Here is a 16,845-nt window from a genome sequence, read left to right on the forward strand (position 1 = left end):
ATCTTGACCGAAACGGTATTCAAAACATTGATTGAAATGCTCATATTCTGCCATCTGGATTAACGTGCAATTCTGAGACTAATTCAAAACGAGCGGCATATATAAGCTGAGATATGATACATTTGATGTTTAAAAGAAGTAAAAAACAGGATTTATAAGAAGAATAATAAATTGATATGCAATGTGTACGACTCTATTCAGTTTTTCCAAGACCCCTTTCCAGCCTTCAAGAGAGAAGCATATAATAGTTCATTCCACGTATCTGGTACTCCGGGCAAGCACCAATGGCTGCAATCTTGAGATCTCTCAGCGGCAATACGTTCTTCTACTGTCTTGTATTCCATTCTATGAATAGAAGGATGCCCATCTTTTCTGTAATCTGTAAGCCTGCTTATGTTTAAATAAAGCACCGGAGATTTTGTTTCCAAAAGAACATGCTCTAGAGCTCTCATTTTTGAAGGGTACTTTGCTAAGAAAGTTTGGTTGAAAATTGGCTCTGTTTCTTTGTGGCATCGTCCTCCTGAGTTCCATTGGCCTCCTCTGCAACCACATCAAACAGTTCAGAGAACTTATTACCTAATGGCACATTCAAATAAGTAGAGGCAGACAAAGAAACTCATCTAGCTTCTACTTAACGGTGAAAGAAAATTGAAGGATAAAACATAAATTTCGCCAGGTTCCCTTATAAGGTGTCATATGGAAAGCGGCATTAGATAAATCAAAATATTTTAGAGATAATATGAGTAAATAACTCCAATGTAAACAATTTATTTTGTTGAAAAAGCCAAGAAATACTGCAAGCTGTGAAAACTTTTCAGTAAGGCACTATTGACATAGTGTCAATGCAGCAACCGATATTATGTATAGATGCCTAGGTGGCTAAGATTGGAGACTAAGAATGGATATTTAATTAAGCTATCTATATGTTGTATACGTTTAGTATACGTTGTATGGACTCATAGTAAATCATTATCTAGACCTGTACTCCAAAAGCACTAGTCAAAGTTACAATCAGAATCTCTTGAAACTATTATAAAGGCCAAAAACTTTTCCCTCCCAAACAATGTGGCTCCATTCACTACCTTACTATACTTAATTGGGGGTATTACAATGTCATTCCTTGTTTTTTGGCTAGGTAACAATGTCATTCCTTGTCGAGCCAATATACAAATTGCATCATCAAACTACCTAATAGTTGAAATCTGCACCATTCACTAAGATATGAACATTAAGATTATGTCAAGTGGCCTATTTTCCGTTTGTTGTAACTATTAGATTCTAACTAAGGATGTACAATGCATCTTCTTAGCGGTTTGATGATGCAATATTTTAAAGTTGGTAGTTTGGGGTGCATGTTAAAAAATACTTGAGAGCTCAGGGCTGCAGAGTGTAATTATTCGAAAATTACTATAAATACTTATAATATTCCATAGATCTATTAAAAAGCACAGGCATTCACATTCCCCAGTTATTTTACAAATTGTTTCCAAATATACAGCTTCAAAGAATGATCACATGCTAGAAACAACAAATTAACACACATATATTAGGACCAGTATATGTGAAGAAAGCAATCTAACTCAAGGCTGCTTAAGAATGGTCAAATCTATCTATGTAAGTTTGCACCTCGAGATTTTGAATGGTCTACTATGCATGAGATCGAACATTATAAATTTATAATTTGGAAAAGCTAATAGAGTACGGTAGTGTAAGAATGGAGCAACAAGAAAAATGTATGTCATTAACACGTGGTGGTAAAGTACAGGAAAGAAATAGTCCTAAACCTGAAATGGGTAACTGAATATCCTCTGAAGAAAACCTGAGTTTGATTGGCATCAACGTTCTTGTCAATCCATCTGGCCCAAGTTGTGAGAGCCCTCGTGTACGCTTTCAAAACCTTAAGCCTCGGGTGCACATAGTTGCCTTCTTGGTAATAGTTTTCTCTGTAGAACCACCAATGCCAAGATATAACAAGAGATAATTTTGATGATAGGCAGAACTATCATACAATAAGAAAGGGTGATTGTAACATAGTATTTGGGAAAGTTCAATTTAAAAATCAGATGCAAAATCTTTTTCTTTTTCCCAAGCAACAAAATATGGCAACCCATGGCATTCAACGTTTCCAATACCACAGTGCTAGGCATACACAATATAGCAACAAACATCAAACAAACAGTGACAATACTTACCCTCTAGATGTTTTCTCATGCGTCCACCAATGGCCTGTATTGAAGACTATAACATCGGCATCATGATACATTGAAGTTGTCTTATCCATCAAATCCAATCTTAACGTCTCAAATGATCCATTTCTACCATTGAAAGATGATTCTCTAACAAGGAATGGAGAACTAACAAAATCCACCGAACAATTATAGTCCTAAAATGAAGCAAATACATGGGGAATTAAAAGGGTTACATCTTAAATTTGTTTTTTAGAATAATACCAGAAAACTCCATATACTTGCCTCAAATCTGAAAGCATAAATTCCCTTCTTCTTGAATTCCCTCTTTCCTGAGATCTCATAAACTCTAGCTTTGTTTCTGACACTTTGGCGGAGTATGCACACCATAGATTCCCACATGTTCCTATTCAGTGAATCTCCCACAAAAACTAGCCTCTTTCCCCTCAATCTCTCTAGAAAATCAGTAGCATTCAGACTGAGGACAACATCAGAAATTAACAGAGGAATAAGAAAAAAGATTTGTATCTTCAATTCAAAGGTTGGTGTATCAATAAACACTGCACTTCTAACATAATTCACACATCGAGCATTCTAGACTACAGATCAAAATGAAAACCACAACATTATAAAGATTTGGTCTAGTAAGGATTTATACAGATTGGATCAATTATCCATAAATAGTGATAATTAAAGGAAGTTCAACAAATCTGGCAACATGTTGGAAAAACTAACCGAGCCCATGTGATACTTTCGCAATCAAACAATAGGTAATACTCCTAAAGTGACAACAGATTTTCCACAGTCACCTCATGCTTATTCATCCAGTGTCTCACGCCTGTCTCAGGACGGTCTAGTGAGAGCTTAGAGAAGGTCTCACGAACTTGCATAAGTTCGTTCCATTTCAACCTAGACTCTATTATATATTTGCAACTCAATTGAACTAAATTTTGATACTAGAATATGCCAAGTCATTATTTTTACACGAGCTGTGCTACGCATAAACATTCTGCACACCACTTAAAAATATGTGAATTTATTCTTTTACCCGTTTCATAAAAAAGAATAAATTCACATATTTTTAATTAGTGTGCAGGAATATGAGACTTATGTATAGAATTTTTCTTTTTACACCAACGAAAGGAAAGTAAAATCCTTTTCTTTTGGGAAATGCTTTTCCCAACCGAAATTTTTTTTAATTTTTTTTACTTAGTGAGTAAGTAAGTGGTTTTAAATGAATATGTATTTTTTTATATTTAAAAAATATCTAAATAGTTTTAAAAAATGGTGAAAGTCAAAAAAAAAAAAAAAAAAAAAAAGATTTGAAGATTTCGGTAGCAACGTCCTTTTCTTTTATGACAAAACTTGTAAGAAAGGTACGGAACGCCTCATGCTGACCATAAAACTTCCCTACTACACACCTATTTAATACACAATTCCTAAACCACTAGGCAATCAATAGTTCATTTTTCAGTTCATTTTTACTCGCATGCAAATCGGCAAAACTAGCAAGAGGCCCTACCTTGGAATGTTACACCCATTTGGCTGCCATCTCCATTTCACATATCCATCATCTGGCCTCCCATTAAGGTGACAATCGAAATCCTTATCAATGTGAGGGCAAGAGCCAGCAGGATAGTAAGGCTTGGTATCATCTCTCACCCATCTACCATCAAAGATATCACATGTCTCATAAGAACCACTATCCATTCTCTTTACTGAAGAACCATACTCGTCCCAATTATCTGCACGATTTACCGCGGTAACGGTTTCTTCTCTAGAAGGGGCGTTACCAAGTACTCCATTATGTGAAAAATTGCTCACATTATTTTTTTCTGTGACACTATTCCAATTACTTGAATTCCTCATAAGTTTCTTTTTCTCTGAATCCGCATCTTTATCAGAAAGCCCGAGATTTACAATAACACTTCCTTCTTGACCGAGCACACTTTCATTTTTTAGGCTCTCGGAGGAGTTTGCAGAAAATTTCCCTAAAACTACTCCTTCAGAACCCAGAGAATCCCCGCTCCTAGCAGCCAATGAACCATTTGTTTCTTGAAGAGAAAAGCTTCCATTATTAAGAGTCTCGGTGAAATTAACCGAATGGATTGAACCAAGCCCTCCCACATTCGCCTCCTCAAGACCTTCCTTTTTAGATATACCTGAAACATTTTCTCCGTGGGTCTCGTGGGGCCCCTTTCCTTCTTCACTCCATTGCATTAAGTCCACAGAGTTCTGCAACTCTGAAGTAGCATTAGTAGAAGAATTAGAAGGAGAAAAATAAGAAAAGTTAGCAGTACTTGCCAACGGCAATGGCCCTTCAAAACCCTGCAGCAAAGGTTTCCCTGTGGGAATCTTCAACGAATTGTTCAGGAAAAGTGCAACAAGAACAACGAGAGAAATTCCAACTCCCAAACCGAACCCAGAAGCAATCTTTCTTCTTGGAAACTGAAATGGCTCTGAAAACGGCAGTTTCTTCATATCCATGTCCGAGAAAAACGCATGTCCTCTTTAGCGGCAACGCCACACGCAAACGCACAGAGAGAGAGAGAGAGAGGTGTGAGGGAAAAGGAAGGAGGAGGAACCTATGTGGAGGAGAACAAGATTTGGGAGTTTGGCAAAGGAACAAGATGTGGGTTCCGGGGATCACAAGGCGAGAGAGTAAAGTGTTGAGTGGGAAAAGGTTTCAACTACTCTCTCTTGTCTCTACGCCTGTCCTCTTCTGTTCTGTACCGTTATCTTCTACGTGGTCGTGGTGTTAGAGAAGTGGGACTGGGGGAGCTTCAACTCTTTTAATTTACTCTAATGCCCCTTCTTTTTCCATTTTCCTTCCCTTTCTCTTCCTCCAATTTATTACTATACGTAGAACTCCCTATCAAATTTTCGATTTTAAAAGTAATAAAAATAAAACAGTTAAAAATTAATAAAATTAATCATTATTGGCCTAATAATATTCTCAAGATTTTTAGATTATTTATATGATAAAATTTTATTTATAAAACAGGTTTTAAATTTTTAATTAAACTATCTTATGAACTTAGATGATAGATCTCAAGTGTATCTTGTATATCAATTTGTAAATATAATTTTTTAATTAAAAAGTAATAAATTTTAAAAATTTTTATAAGTAATTTTAGATATAGTTATAGATTATGTAAGTATTATTTATTCATTTTAAAAAAGAGTAGAGTTCATAATTAAAAAGTTAATTTTTTTTATATAATTTTTATATTTATTCATTTTTTTAAAATGGGTATACGGTATTTATCAACTTTATAATTAAAATATCATTTCTCTTAAGAACATTTAATAATTCTTTAAAAAAAGAATATTTGGTATGAAATGCAAAATATATTAATCATTCTATTTATAAATTTCAAGTTTTATATGTAATTAATAAAGTATTCGCATTTTACTGATTTATAAATACTTATGTTTGAAACACTTCAAAGCGTGGAATAATCTAATATACGTACGTAATTAGCATCACCGCTGGAGGGGTAGTTTCGTCAGCCAGACGGCTAAAAGTTCGAGTTCTCCTTGGTTAACCACACGGACCGACAACAGTCAGTTCCAGCCGTCGAAAATCTTGACACGTGGCGTATCCTAGACTTGTAAAAGCTCTGTGTTTGTTTCGATAGTGAAGGTGCAGCGGCACATGCTACTGTCTGTCTTGACTCTTGACAGCTCAAGTAACTTTTGCACCGGAAATATCAGCCAGTAAAAATTAGCCACGTGGCGAAATTGAGCAGAACAGTTCATCCCTGAGGAAATGATAATTTCCGTGACCGTGACAGGAGCACGGTGATTCTGCAACACTGATCTTTCCTTTTACTTTCAGGTTTTTGTTTTCTACTTAATTTGTTGGGTTTCGCGTACAAGTTTGAAAATCAGAATTTTGTAAATAATATAAAATTATTTGTGTATAGTCACGTAATTTGAATCAAAAATCGTTTGAATAAAGACTTTAGGCAGGATGAATTGAGATAAAAATTAAAAATTAAATAAAATATTATTAAAATATTATTTTTTAATATTATTATTATATTATAATTTAAAAAAATTAAATTATTTATTATATTTTGTGTAAAAATTTAAAAAATTTATAATGATAATATGAGATAAAATATTTTTACTATCGAAACAGAGCCATGTTTTATGAGGTTTTGAGAAATGAGTAAGAAAAAGTTAAATAAAAAATCTTATAAATTTAAAATATTGCTAGAATAACGTTTTTTAATATTATTTTTGTTTTTTAGGATTTGAAAAAATTGAATTATTTTTTAGTTTTTGTTTGAAATTTAGAAAAGTTGTAATGATTTGTTTGAAAATATTTGTATTTGAATAATGTTTAGAATAGAAATTATTTTCCAAACAAACCCAAATCGACAGTCAATGAGAACAAATCAATATTTGAATTTTCCACCAACCGAGACTCCATTTTTTCCACCACAGCATGAAGTAAAAAAATCTAAAAGGGAAATGCTATTGGCCTCGCTCTTAAGTCCCATTTTTCTATCGCGCTCGACGTGGCCCTACACGTTTGCATAATTTATTCATTTTAAAACACAAGGAAAGCAACGGAACACCATCTCCTTTCGTGCACTCTCCTTCTCGCCCATCGACCCTGCTACTAGCCCCGCGATCAACCAACCTCCTCTTCGACCTCATCTCCCTCCCCTCCATCTTCGACCTCATCCCCGACCACAACTTTTTTTTTTCCTCCCCAGGCCCATCAACTTCGCCCTCCCCAGACCCACCATTTCGTTGTCCCTAGCCCCACGAGTTCGAGTCCCCCCAGTTCGTGGTCCCCTATCGGCCATCTCTCCGACGGAATCTCTAAGGTCTTGGTTTTATTTTTTTTCTTTCTCAGTTTCCCCTGCACTAGGGAGGCCTAACATCCAGTTCTTTTTTTTTTTTTTTTCGTCTTATTTTTTTTTCTTATGAGCTATGTTGTAGTAGTATTGTTATGATCCTTACTTATTGTACTAAGGAAGAGAATGAAAATAGAATGATGGAGACATTTGTAAAAAAATGGAAGTTGACATGTTTGTGAAAACCGAAAATGGAAATGGAATGGTCTCTCGATGTACAATGTAATGCAATAAGCTGTAGGAGGATGTTTTAAAATCCCAAGATTATAAATTTGTCTCATGGCGTCTACCAATCAAAAAACACTAAAGTCTTGATGGAAAGCCTCTGTAGTGTTGTCCTATAGAGGCATAAAAAAATGTTGTCAGTGGTAACGCCATTCACTAAAAGATTATCAAATTTTACATTATCTGTGAGTGATGAGCAGTCAAAAGAGTTGAAAAAAATTTCAGCGCATGTGTCCAAACTTGACTTTATTAATCCTAATGTTAAGAGTATAAATTAAATAAAAAGCAACAAAACATTCAAGACCAAGTGAAGGGTACATTTAGTATACAACATTAATAAAAATGAACCTTAGCTTGGTTGTTGTGCAATTGTTTTTTCATACTGGATTTCTTAACACTTTTCAGCGAGGTATATTTTTCTCTTAGACGGTGGTCCCTTACTCCAAACTACCAACGAACTAAAAACTCTAGGGGTCGAAGCCTCCGTTGAAGGAGTTGTATCAATTGTGTTGCTAGTATCATGATCAGCGATACTAGGGTATTATATATTCAACTGTTCTATTTGACTAATCAATTTAACACAATTGCTCTCAGACTTTGAAGCATTGGAACACAGTTTATAGAAGCAATTTTAGATCCTATCGTACATTTGTGCATCGTCGATACTGGTAGTGTCATAACTACTTTTCATGAAGGTGTATTTCCGCTTAACATCTTTCCTCCCCCAATCCAAAATGTATTTTGATGGTATTGTATGTTGGCCCATCTAAATTAAGACACGGAGAGCGTGTCTACACAAAATACCTCTAAACTCAAATAATTTACAACTGCATTTCACATCAAGGGGATCTTTATCAACTTCCACATTAAAGGTTACATATTTTAATAAGTTATTACCAACTTAAACCTCATCCACAACAACGAATGTATATCTATCATCTTCACACCCGATCTCCTTAGTAGTCAAATATAGAAATCATCGTAATTCCTCTTGTACCTCTTTGAATTTCGTAAGAGTATATGCACTTTGAAATTACTTCTCAAGAGAATAGCGACTGATGCAAGGAATGTCCGTGTTAAAGGAATTGAAGTTAGCAATTGCTTCATTCCATACATTCCTCCTAAGGGCTGAATCATACTGGTCAACAAATTACTTCAGCGTAGTTATAGAGTGAACCTAGTCGTCAAAAAATGCATTCATTCTTTCACTCCGCTATGTGGTTGACATTCCTGCCCAGAATGTGTCTCTAACATAGGCCAGCACCCAATAATGTTAATCACTATACAATGATACTAATCATGCATTCTCATACAAATCATATGTATCGAGCATACTGAACCAATGTTCATCAAACTCATGCTGAGTGAAAGAGTCATACACGCACCTATGTAGGGTACTCTTGATTTCCCTATATCGACAATGTGAGCCAAAATTTCTCATGAAACTTTTTCATTATATGTCACAAGTAGAATCGATAACTAGAAGTTGGAAACACCTTCAAGATTACAATTTTCATGGCTTTGTTTTGGTCTGTAATGATTGCATTTAGCGGTTGGTTATTTATACATTGCAACCATGACTAACCACTCGAATGTGTCTGCGTCCTCACTGGATATCAATCCTCACCAGAGAATGATTGACTCCCATGGTAGTTCACACCCACAAACGGTGCAAAATGCATTTTATACGCATTAGTTAGATATGTTGTATTAAATGTAATCACCTTACCGAATGATTCATACACAGCTCTACTCCGGGCATCTTCCCAGAACAAATTCTTTAACCGCATCTTATTGTCAACGTGAATCTTATAATAAAACTCCAAATTTCTATTTTGCATATTTTCGAAATAGTTACATAGAGCTACACTACCTCTAACCCCGAGGCAAAGTCGTTGTATTTTGTCAATATAGTTTCGACACTCCTTCCCAAATGTTATATTCTCATAACCCCCCCACTTCAACAACCACAAACTTAAAACTTTTGGACAAACTTATTTATGCCCCGTCATTTATTTCAAGCCTCTTAGCGACATGAGCATCAATCTTCTTAAAACATCTGAAATGTCTTGCCTTCCTCGGACTACATGCGTGTGTGTGATCCAATATCACCTTAGATATAGTATATTCACCTTCAACATTGAATACCGCATTAATCCTAGCCTTACACCCCACCTTTACTATTTGTCTTAGTTTCATAATATTGGCAACCGTACTCTTCGATGTGCCTCATTGCACGCTTGCCAAGCAAAACCATCTTACCGTCCCATCGTCAACCTGTCTAATATTCCTTTTGGATACTCTAAACCCCTTCTTCTTACCATACTTTATATAGTAAGCATGCACTTCTTCTACAGATGAAAATTACATTCTAACCGTAGGTTCTTCAATAGTTCATCACCTCCAATCTCCTTATCAATTTCTACCCCATCACACTCATTATTTGAAAATTCTATGTCGGCATTTATTGCAACGTTCAAATTGTCTACAAATATACAACATGTGAAACAAGAATATTAAAATAAAGCTTTATAAAAATAGTTTTAATACGAGAGCTAGAGATGAATATATAATGAAATAAACATTATGACATCTCTGCTGAAAATAGTGTACACCGAGAGAAACAATACATGGGCGATATCAATGTTGAAAATAGTGACCATTGCAATCAAGAAGATGGTATATATCAATGTTTGTGGGTAGTGACCATTGCATTACATTGTACACCGAGAGATCATTTCCATTTCTATTTTCAATTTTCACAAACATGTCAACTACAATCCCTTTTTTAACAAATGTCTCCATCATTCTATTTTCATTCCCTTCTTTAGTACAATAAGTAAGGATCATAACAATACTACTGCAACATAACTCAGAAGAAAAAAAAAATCCAGACAAAAAAAAAAAAAAGAATGGGACGTTCAGCCTCCCTAGTGCAGGGGAAACTGAGAAAGAAACAAATAAAACCAAGACCTTGGAGATTCCATCGGAGAGATGCCCGAGAGGGGAGCACGAACTGGTGTGGCTGGAACTCATGGGGCTGGGGACGGCGAAATGGTGGGTCTAGGGAGGGCGAAGTCGATGAGTCTAGGGAGGAAAAAAAAAAGTTATGGCCGGAGATGAGGTCGGAGATGGAGAGGAGGGGAGATGAGGTCGGAGAGGAGCTTGGTTGAGACGGGGCCAGTATTGGGTTGATGGGCGAGAAGGAGAGTGTGCGGGAAGTGATTGTGTTTCGTTGCTTTCCTTGTGTTTTAAAATGAATAAAGAGAAATTCTATACTCCATACTAGGAGTCGAGTACCATCCCACTCGGCTGACATGGCATGTATAGTAACACGTGTTTAGTTAAAAAATTTTAAATTTTTTTTACTTCATTGCCCCTTTCGAATTTCACTTCATTGCCCTAACACACTTTGCTCCTTTCTTCCCCTCCAGACGCCCCTAACCCAAACCTCCACCCCATTTCCATGTTTGCCGACACTTTCATTATTCTACTTAATGAGTATAATCTCAAGAATGTAGGTGCGATTGAAGAAAAGTTACGCCGAATCCAAGAAGAATGGATAGCTCGTGGGATTGGCTGGTATTCACTTCGTTTGCTCTGCTCTGCTCTTCTTCTTCGGACGCATTTGGCATGGTGCGTATTTACATATTATATAAGTAGTGGGCTCCCCTTTTTAATAAAAAGGTAAGGATTAATGGTTCCCTTTGTTTCTGTTTTTTGACTTTTCAACGTGTAGTTCTTCCTTCCTGTATCCTTGTGTAAGTGAGTAGTATTGAAGAGGTTGCTTTGGGCATGGATGAGGTTTGGTAGTCCAATCTTGCTATTCTTTTCCTTTATTTTTTCCTGTTATTTTCTTTTTCATAACTTAATATGGTTTTGTTTTTGGCAAAAATTGGAAGATAAATTCGTTAGATTAATCCTATTTGCAGTTATGTGAATCTGAAACTATGAGATAGTGGTAATTTTTTCTTGCTATGCAAATCCTATTTGCGGCTATTTTAGCAAACATCACCTACAAGCATAGGCTATGAGATAGTGGTAATTTATAACTTGATCTTGTTCTTGATTATTGATTCTTGATCTGATTTCTTTTCTGCTCTTTATGTTTCTTTTCAATCTTATATTTATGCAGTTTCATTTCTTGCCAGCAACCCCTTGTAGAGACCTGAATTGGCTCTTGTGACATATTAACAGTGTTTACCCAAAAAGTTTTATGCGGATTGGGAAGATTAACGCTGAAGAGATAATACAACTATCAGTTTTAGAGCAAGCTAATAGAAGAGTGATGACAAGAGTGATGGCATGATCAAAGATGATAGCAGTGGGTATTTGTAAAGATGTAAAGATGATAGGGAATGTTTGCTATTTTAGCTGTGGTTGATCTTGTAGTTGTTAGCTAACTTTTAGACCATGAGACCAAATGATATGGTCTGGGTTGGCATTGTAAGTTCAAAGATGATGTTTTATGTTATATGTTGTTATATGTTAAACAAATGGATCCATTTTCTTGTTTTTGATGTGCTGAAATATGATGTAATTTATAATGAATGTAATGATAGTTGGTTTGCACTTGATCAATTGTGGATGGAATAGACATATATCTAATGAGAATTTTAGCAACATTCATATACAAAGATGGCCAAATAGTGCCACTTTTCCCATTGTCTAGACAAAGTGATCAGATTCTCAGCTCATAAATTGTCAAAGAAAGAGTTGTTCAAATAACACTTTGAATAATACTTTCTTTACATATTTTTGCATCCACATCATCCAACAAAAACTTTTTTACAAAAATTACTTCTACATCATATAACAAAAGTGAAATTACAAAATAATGGTCACTATCTTTTTTTATATCCATGGTGTCACTGCCATTTCTAACAAAAGTTTCATTACAAAACAATGGTTACTATCTTTCTTTATATCCATAATGTCATTGCCATCTCTAACAAAAGTTTTTTTAATAAAATAATGGTTCTGTCGCTACCTTTCTCTTGATTATCCATGTCTTTGCCCTGCCATAATTTTTTTTGGAATTAAAAAACAGTGTTAGTGTCAAAGAAGGCTACAAAGCTTTAAAAAAAACAACATTAATCTTGTTACCTAAAAATCCAAATTGTCCTGAGTGGCAAAACAAATGTTTCTTTTTGCAGCTATCATAGTCACTGGGGAGTCACTCAAGTTCAGTTGAACTTGGGATACTTGGCTTGTCTACAAGGCAGAAAATAAAAATAATCAAACATAAACTAAGATTTAATATATAAGTATTAAATGTAAAAATTTACCTGATCATGCTGAACAAATTTTCTCTTTTGCTTGTCATTCTTGTCACTTCCAGATTTGCTTGTTGCTCGTGGTTTCTTTACTGCTTTCTCTACCGTAGACATCTTTCGCTTTGATGGTAGTCTCCCTTTACCTCGAACTACGAGAGGGCTTATCACTTTACTATTTTGCCCCACCAAACCATCACTTCTATGTAAAACCTCGTTACAGTTGGATGAGACATTCAGTATGTGTTGTGAAAGTTGAGAAGATGTACACTTCAACGCACGATACTTCTATTTTAACATATCAATGTGTTTCATCACGTCCAAATAATGCTCCACCTCTGTAGATGTCATCGATGCTAGTTCAAAAAAATTATTACACATTTTCTCATATCTTTGTCCAACAGGGTTGCCACTCAAGTCATCGTAACTACTCTTAATAAGAGAATATCTACACTTGATATCTTTCCTCCATCTATCAAGTATGTATATAGGTGGCAATGAAATCACTTTTCTCATAGTCAGAACAGTGATTGAATGTCTACACAAAATTCCCCTAAACTCAAACAAACCACAAGTACACTTCACCTCACATTCATTTTCATTGAAGTAAACAAAAAAAAATGACTTCCTTGATAAAATTGTCATCAATTTTCACCTCATCGGCCACTGTGTAGGTAAAAATGGCACCTTCATTTTGAAATAACATGCAATGATAGTATAGCTTCCCTCTAAACTCCTCCTGTACCTCTTTATATTTTGCAATGGTATAAACATCTTGAAATTTATTCTCAATAGGGTAATGAGTGATACAAGGTATTACACTATTAAAAGAACTGAAATCTGCTTGGACCTCGTTCTCAACCTTCCTCCTTAGAGCATTGTTGAATTGGTCGACAAATTCTTTCAATGTTGTGCTTGAGTGTACATAGTCATCAAAGAAAGCATTCATACTTTCACTACGCTGTGTAGTTGTCATACCAGCCCAAAATGTGTCTTTGACATATACAGGGACCCAATGCATCCGCTCGTTATATAATGAACTCAACCATGCATTCTCTTGAAGATTGTAAGCGTTAAGTACATTTTGCCAATTTTGTTCGAACTCTATACACGTTTGAGAATCATACACTGCTGTCTGAATGTCACTCTTCATAGCATGGTATTGCCCTAGTGACCGAAGGTTCTCTGAAATTTTTTTCATTATGTGCCACAAGCAAAATCTGTGTTGTTCACATGGAAATACTTTTGCTATGGCCGATTTCATAGCCCTGTCTTGATCGGTTATTATTGCTTTGGGTGCACGGTTATTCATGCATTTCAACCACTCCTCAAACAACTAGACAAAAGTCTCTGTATTCTTACTGGATATCAACCCCGCCCCCAAAAGTATAGATTGACCATGATGATTAACCCCCACGAAGGGAGCAAACGGCATCCCGTATCTATTAGTCTTGTATGTGGTATCAAACGTAATGACATCGCCAAAATACTTGTATGATGCCCTTCTTCTTACATTAGCCCAAAACACGTTCTTTAGCCTGTAATCACTATCCATATCTATGCTATAGAAGAAACCATCATTAATTTTTTACATCCTACTAAAATACTCACAAAGAGCTTCTGCGCCGCCTTTTCCAAGATGAAGATGTCTTGTTTTTTAAATGAAATTTCTACAATCCTTTTCTACAAATGGTAAGTTCTCATACCCCCGGCCTCAACAACCAATGAATTAAAATTCTTACTCATTGTGATTCCAGCTCTATCATTCCACTCAAGCCTTCTTTTCATGACTGGGTCCATCTGCTTGTTGCATTTAAAAAACCTTACTTTTCCTGGACTGAAATCGTGATTATGCTCAAGCACAACAGTGGTCAGAAACCACTTCCCATCAACGCTTGACTGGGCATTGATCTTCGCCTTGCAATCTGTTTTCGTTGTTGGCATTGGCTTGATAATGTTACTTGAAGTGGTCTTTTCTTTTTTTTACCTTGACGAACGCAAGCAAATGTGACGTATTTGACAGTCTCATCTGCTTCTTTCTTACAACCTTTTTGAACAACACCAAATCCCCTTTGATTGGCATACTGCTTATAGTGTAAAAAAATGTCATCACTAGACCCAAAAATCATGCCTGTCTTTGGCTCCTCAACATTTTTGTCGTCTATAATTTTATACTTTATAGGAGCATCCTCCGCTTTATCATGAAACTCTGAATCGTATACAATTTGAACCTCATCTGCATTAGTCAAATAAAAAAAAATTACTCAAAAACTATGGATTCAAAATATTTCCAAAAAAATAAAAAATAAAAAGACAAAATAAGCCTAATAACTCATCCACTGGGTCAACTTGGAGGGCTAAAGAGTTGTTAGAAGTTATCTGTGTAACTTGATAAGTATCCCCACATTCATCCATAATCCAAATAATAAATGCAAATGAGAGTATTTTGAGTAAGCATTAAAAAAAAAAAGTGCTATACCAACTAACAAATTAAGAAAAAAAATGAATATTGGAAGAAAAATCAGTTTCTCAAAGTACCAAGCTCTTGTCTCGAGTCTAATAAGTATCTTAACAATTCCTGTGTGTAACTTAAGAAGAAAGTAATTGGGCTTGAGTTTTCTATCTTGATTCAAACAATCTTATGAACCTAATCTTGTTTATAGTGCTTGAAAACTTTTAAAGAAAACAGGGTATAAACAAAGTGTTATTAAAGATGTCCCATTTCAGCCAATCACTGGGTATGAACAAGCATTATTAAATTCATGGATGCTATGAACAAATTAAATCTCTAGGACATGAACAAAAATAGGGCAAAAAACATATATATGATTAGTTAAAAAAAGTTTGGACTAAATGGTACGTACTAGTGGATAAGCCCAACGCCGATAGCTAGAAAATGTCACCAGCGAGCAATGAAGGATGTGATGGCGACAGGAGCAATGGGTGTCTTCTTTGCGTCAAAAAAATTGCTCTGAATGGCTTGGTAGAGTAGAGCATCGATGGAGGTTTTTAGGAATGTTTGGAGGGAAAAATAGTGACAGGAGGCTTAAGCAAGAAATGGAAGTCAAAAAGGCACCGTTACTGTACATAGGATTTTTTTTTTCCTTCTGACATAGCACATGTTAATAAGCACATCACCACGTCAGCAAGTGGGGGTGTTACAAAGCACATCACGTCAACAAGTGGGATGGTAGTCGGCTCATGGTATGGAGTATAGCAGAACTCATGAATAAATTGTGCAAATGTGTAGGGCCACGTTGAGCGGGATATAAGAACAGGACTTAAGAGCGGGGCCAATAGCATTTCCCAATCCAAAATAAGTAATAAATAAGTTTCACTAAAAAAATAATTTTGAGATTTCAATGTAAGAACAAGAAAATATATAAATAAACCAATCATATGGTACCTTTTTTTTTTATAATATTCACAAAACGCTTACATGTTACCCACTAAGAAGTACTTAAAAAAAATGAGAAGTGTTAGATTTATAAAAAAAGAATCTTAAAAATAATAATTTGCAAATTGATATAATTTATTATGTTACGCTAATAGAAAATGCTGGAGGTAATTGGGAGGGGAATCTTCGGGGAACTGTGGCTAATGTGTATAAATTAAAACGCCACTATATCATTCAACTGGTCAAAATGGTGCATTCAGTCCACCGAATCCCTTTGTCTTCCCCCGAATCCTCTTTTCCCTTCGTCTTCCCCATCCTTTCCTCTTCGTCTTCCCCACCATTTCCCCCACTCTCCATTTGAGATCTGAAATACTATTTGCATAAGGAACACCCTGAGATCAGTAAAAGGGAGAGGAAGAGAATATGCAGGTTGATGGACTACTGGAAGTTGTCAGCGGAAGCCTGCTGGCATGCAGTTCAAAATGAGCGGCTTCCTTTGCGAGTTGTAGTGCAGGTCCTTTTCTTCAAGCAGCTTTAGAGCTACCACATATGCGGGAAACAACACACCTAAGCTTCCTTGTTCAGTTAGGGCCCTACTCCTTACTGGCTCTCATAGGAGTTCAAGGTCTACAATAATCAACATGGAGGAGGAATGGAATGTCGTGCCAATAGCTGAGGATATAAATGCTTTGAAAGGAGAGCTCACTACTTTGAGATTAGGCGGTCGAAAGGGTTCTTGTGAAGCAAACTATGCTGAAAGTCGTGTGGAAAAAGTTGCTGGAAATAAGACGAAAGATTTGGTCACGTCAAAGCTATTTTCATAGCTCTAGTCAAGCAAAGAAAAAAATGGTGAAATAAACAACTATGATACATCAGAAAGCCTTGGTTCC

At 35.7% G+C, this 16,845-nt stretch overlaps 2 protein-coding genes across 2 annotated transcripts; both read right to left on the reverse strand.

The window, feature by feature from the left end:
• Positions 1-79: 79 nt before the first annotated feature.
• On the reverse strand, positions 80-4,905 carry LOC121256447 (protein trichome birefringence-like 2). The gene is made up of 5 exons (XM_041157248.1): positions 3,709-4,905; positions 2,472-2,664; positions 2,193-2,383; positions 1,785-1,943; positions 80-540 (listed from the first exon to the last, which is right to left on the reverse strand). Exons 1-5 carry the CDS (start codon positions 4,671-4,673, stop codon positions 198-200), a joined length of 1,851 nt encoding a protein of 616 aa, XP_041013182.1. The 5' UTR covers positions 4,674-4,905; the 3' UTR covers positions 80-197.
• An 8,989-nt stretch (positions 4,906-13,894) lies between these two features.
• Positions 13,895-16,312, reverse strand: LOC121255174 (protein FAR1-RELATED SEQUENCE 4-like). Its single transcript, XM_041155449.1, has 4 exons — positions 16,195-16,312; positions 14,546-14,794; positions 14,265-14,483; positions 13,895-14,115 (listed from the first exon to the last, which is right to left on the reverse strand). Exons 1-4 carry the CDS (start codon positions 16,310-16,312, stop codon positions 13,895-13,897), a joined length of 807 nt encoding a protein of 268 aa, XP_041011383.1.
• Between the last annotated feature and the right edge of the window lie 533 nt (positions 16,313-16,845).

The sequence above is a fragment of the Juglans microcarpa x Juglans regia genome, chromosome 3D (assembly GCF_004785595.1).
Source record: "Juglans microcarpa x Juglans regia isolate MS1-56 chromosome 3D, Jm3101_v1.0, whole genome shotgun sequence".
In the NCBI taxonomy this organism is placed as follows: domain Eukaryota; kingdom Viridiplantae; phylum Streptophyta; class Magnoliopsida; order Fagales; family Juglandaceae; genus Juglans; species Juglans microcarpa x Juglans regia.

What these genes read in the sequence shown, in the direction of transcription:
- LOC121256447 (XM_041157248.1), bottom strand. Translation starts at nt 4,673, where the DNA reads ATGGATATGAAGAAACTGCCGTTTTCAGAGCCATTTCAGTTTCCAAGA. An exon ending in AATGGGTGTAACATTCCAAG is followed by an intron (nt 2,665 to 3,708) that starts GTAGGGCCTCTT and finishes TGTTGTCCTCAG; the next exon opens with TCTGAATGCTACTGATTTTC. An exon ending in CATGAGAAAACATCTAGAGG is followed by an intron (nt 1,944 to 2,192) that starts GTAAGTATTGTC and finishes GTGGTTCTACAG; the next exon opens with AGAAAACTATTACCAAGAAG.
- LOC121255174 (XM_041155449.1), bottom strand. Translation starts at nt 16,312, where the DNA reads ATGGAGAGTGGGGGAAATGGTGGGGAAGACGAAGAGGAAAGGATGGGG. An exon ending in TGAATGCACCATTTTGACCA is followed by an intron (nt 14,795 to 16,194) that starts GTTGAATGATAT and finishes TGACTAATGCAG; the next exon opens with ATGAGGTTCAAATTGTATAC. An exon ending in ATTTGCTTGCGTTCGTCAAG is followed by an intron (nt 14,484 to 14,545) that starts GTAAAAAAAAGA and finishes CAACGAAAACAG; the next exon opens with ATTGCAAGGCGAAGATCAAT.